The following is a 443-nucleotide window of genomic DNA, read 5'->3' on the forward strand; positions in this document are numbered from 1 at the left end:
CATGTAGAAATACCCTCGAAAATGCATCACGAGCCATATATTAGTCTTGAGAGGCTTGTATACCAAGCCTATTTGAAAGGCAAGTAAGAACTTAGTCTAACTTAGTCTGCGCGCGCATGCTCACAAAGATGAAGTGATCTATTGGACACGCAAAAGTTCGTGTTATAGTCTTCGTGATGCCAGAGACGATTTCAACTGAAGGTATTACATCACTCATTGAAAATATTTGCATCGTTTATCTCTAAAAACTGCTTTTACATTTCAAACTCTTCGTGGTGGACATCGAAGAGCGTCGAGTTGGCCATCGCATCGACAGTGCGCGACAACGTCTTGGGGCCCGAGACATAGACGCCGATCTTGGGCGTCAGCGTCTTCTGAACGCCGCTCGTAATTTGCGCCCAGAGCGACGGCCAGTCGGCGCGGCAGTACTGCACCTTGTAGTG

At 47.4% G+C, this 443-nt stretch overlaps 1 protein-coding gene across 1 annotated transcript; it reads right to left on the reverse strand.

Moving 5' to 3' along the window:
* Positions 1-210: 210 nt before the first annotated feature.
* SDRG_17347 (hypothetical protein) lies at positions 211-439 on the reverse strand (the record flags this gene model as incomplete). The annotated part of the gene is made up of 1 exon (XM_008623588.1): positions 211-439. A coding segment is annotated over one exon (185 nt), but the record flags the coding sequence as incomplete, so codon positions are not given.
* Positions 440-443: the final 4 nt, after the last annotated feature.

This window comes from Saprolegnia diclina, assembly GCF_000281045.1.
Source record: "Saprolegnia diclina VS20 unplaced genomic scaffold supercont1.282, whole genome shotgun sequence".
Taxonomy (NCBI): domain Eukaryota; phylum Oomycota; class Saprolegniomycetes; order Saprolegniales; family Saprolegniaceae; genus Saprolegnia; species Saprolegnia diclina.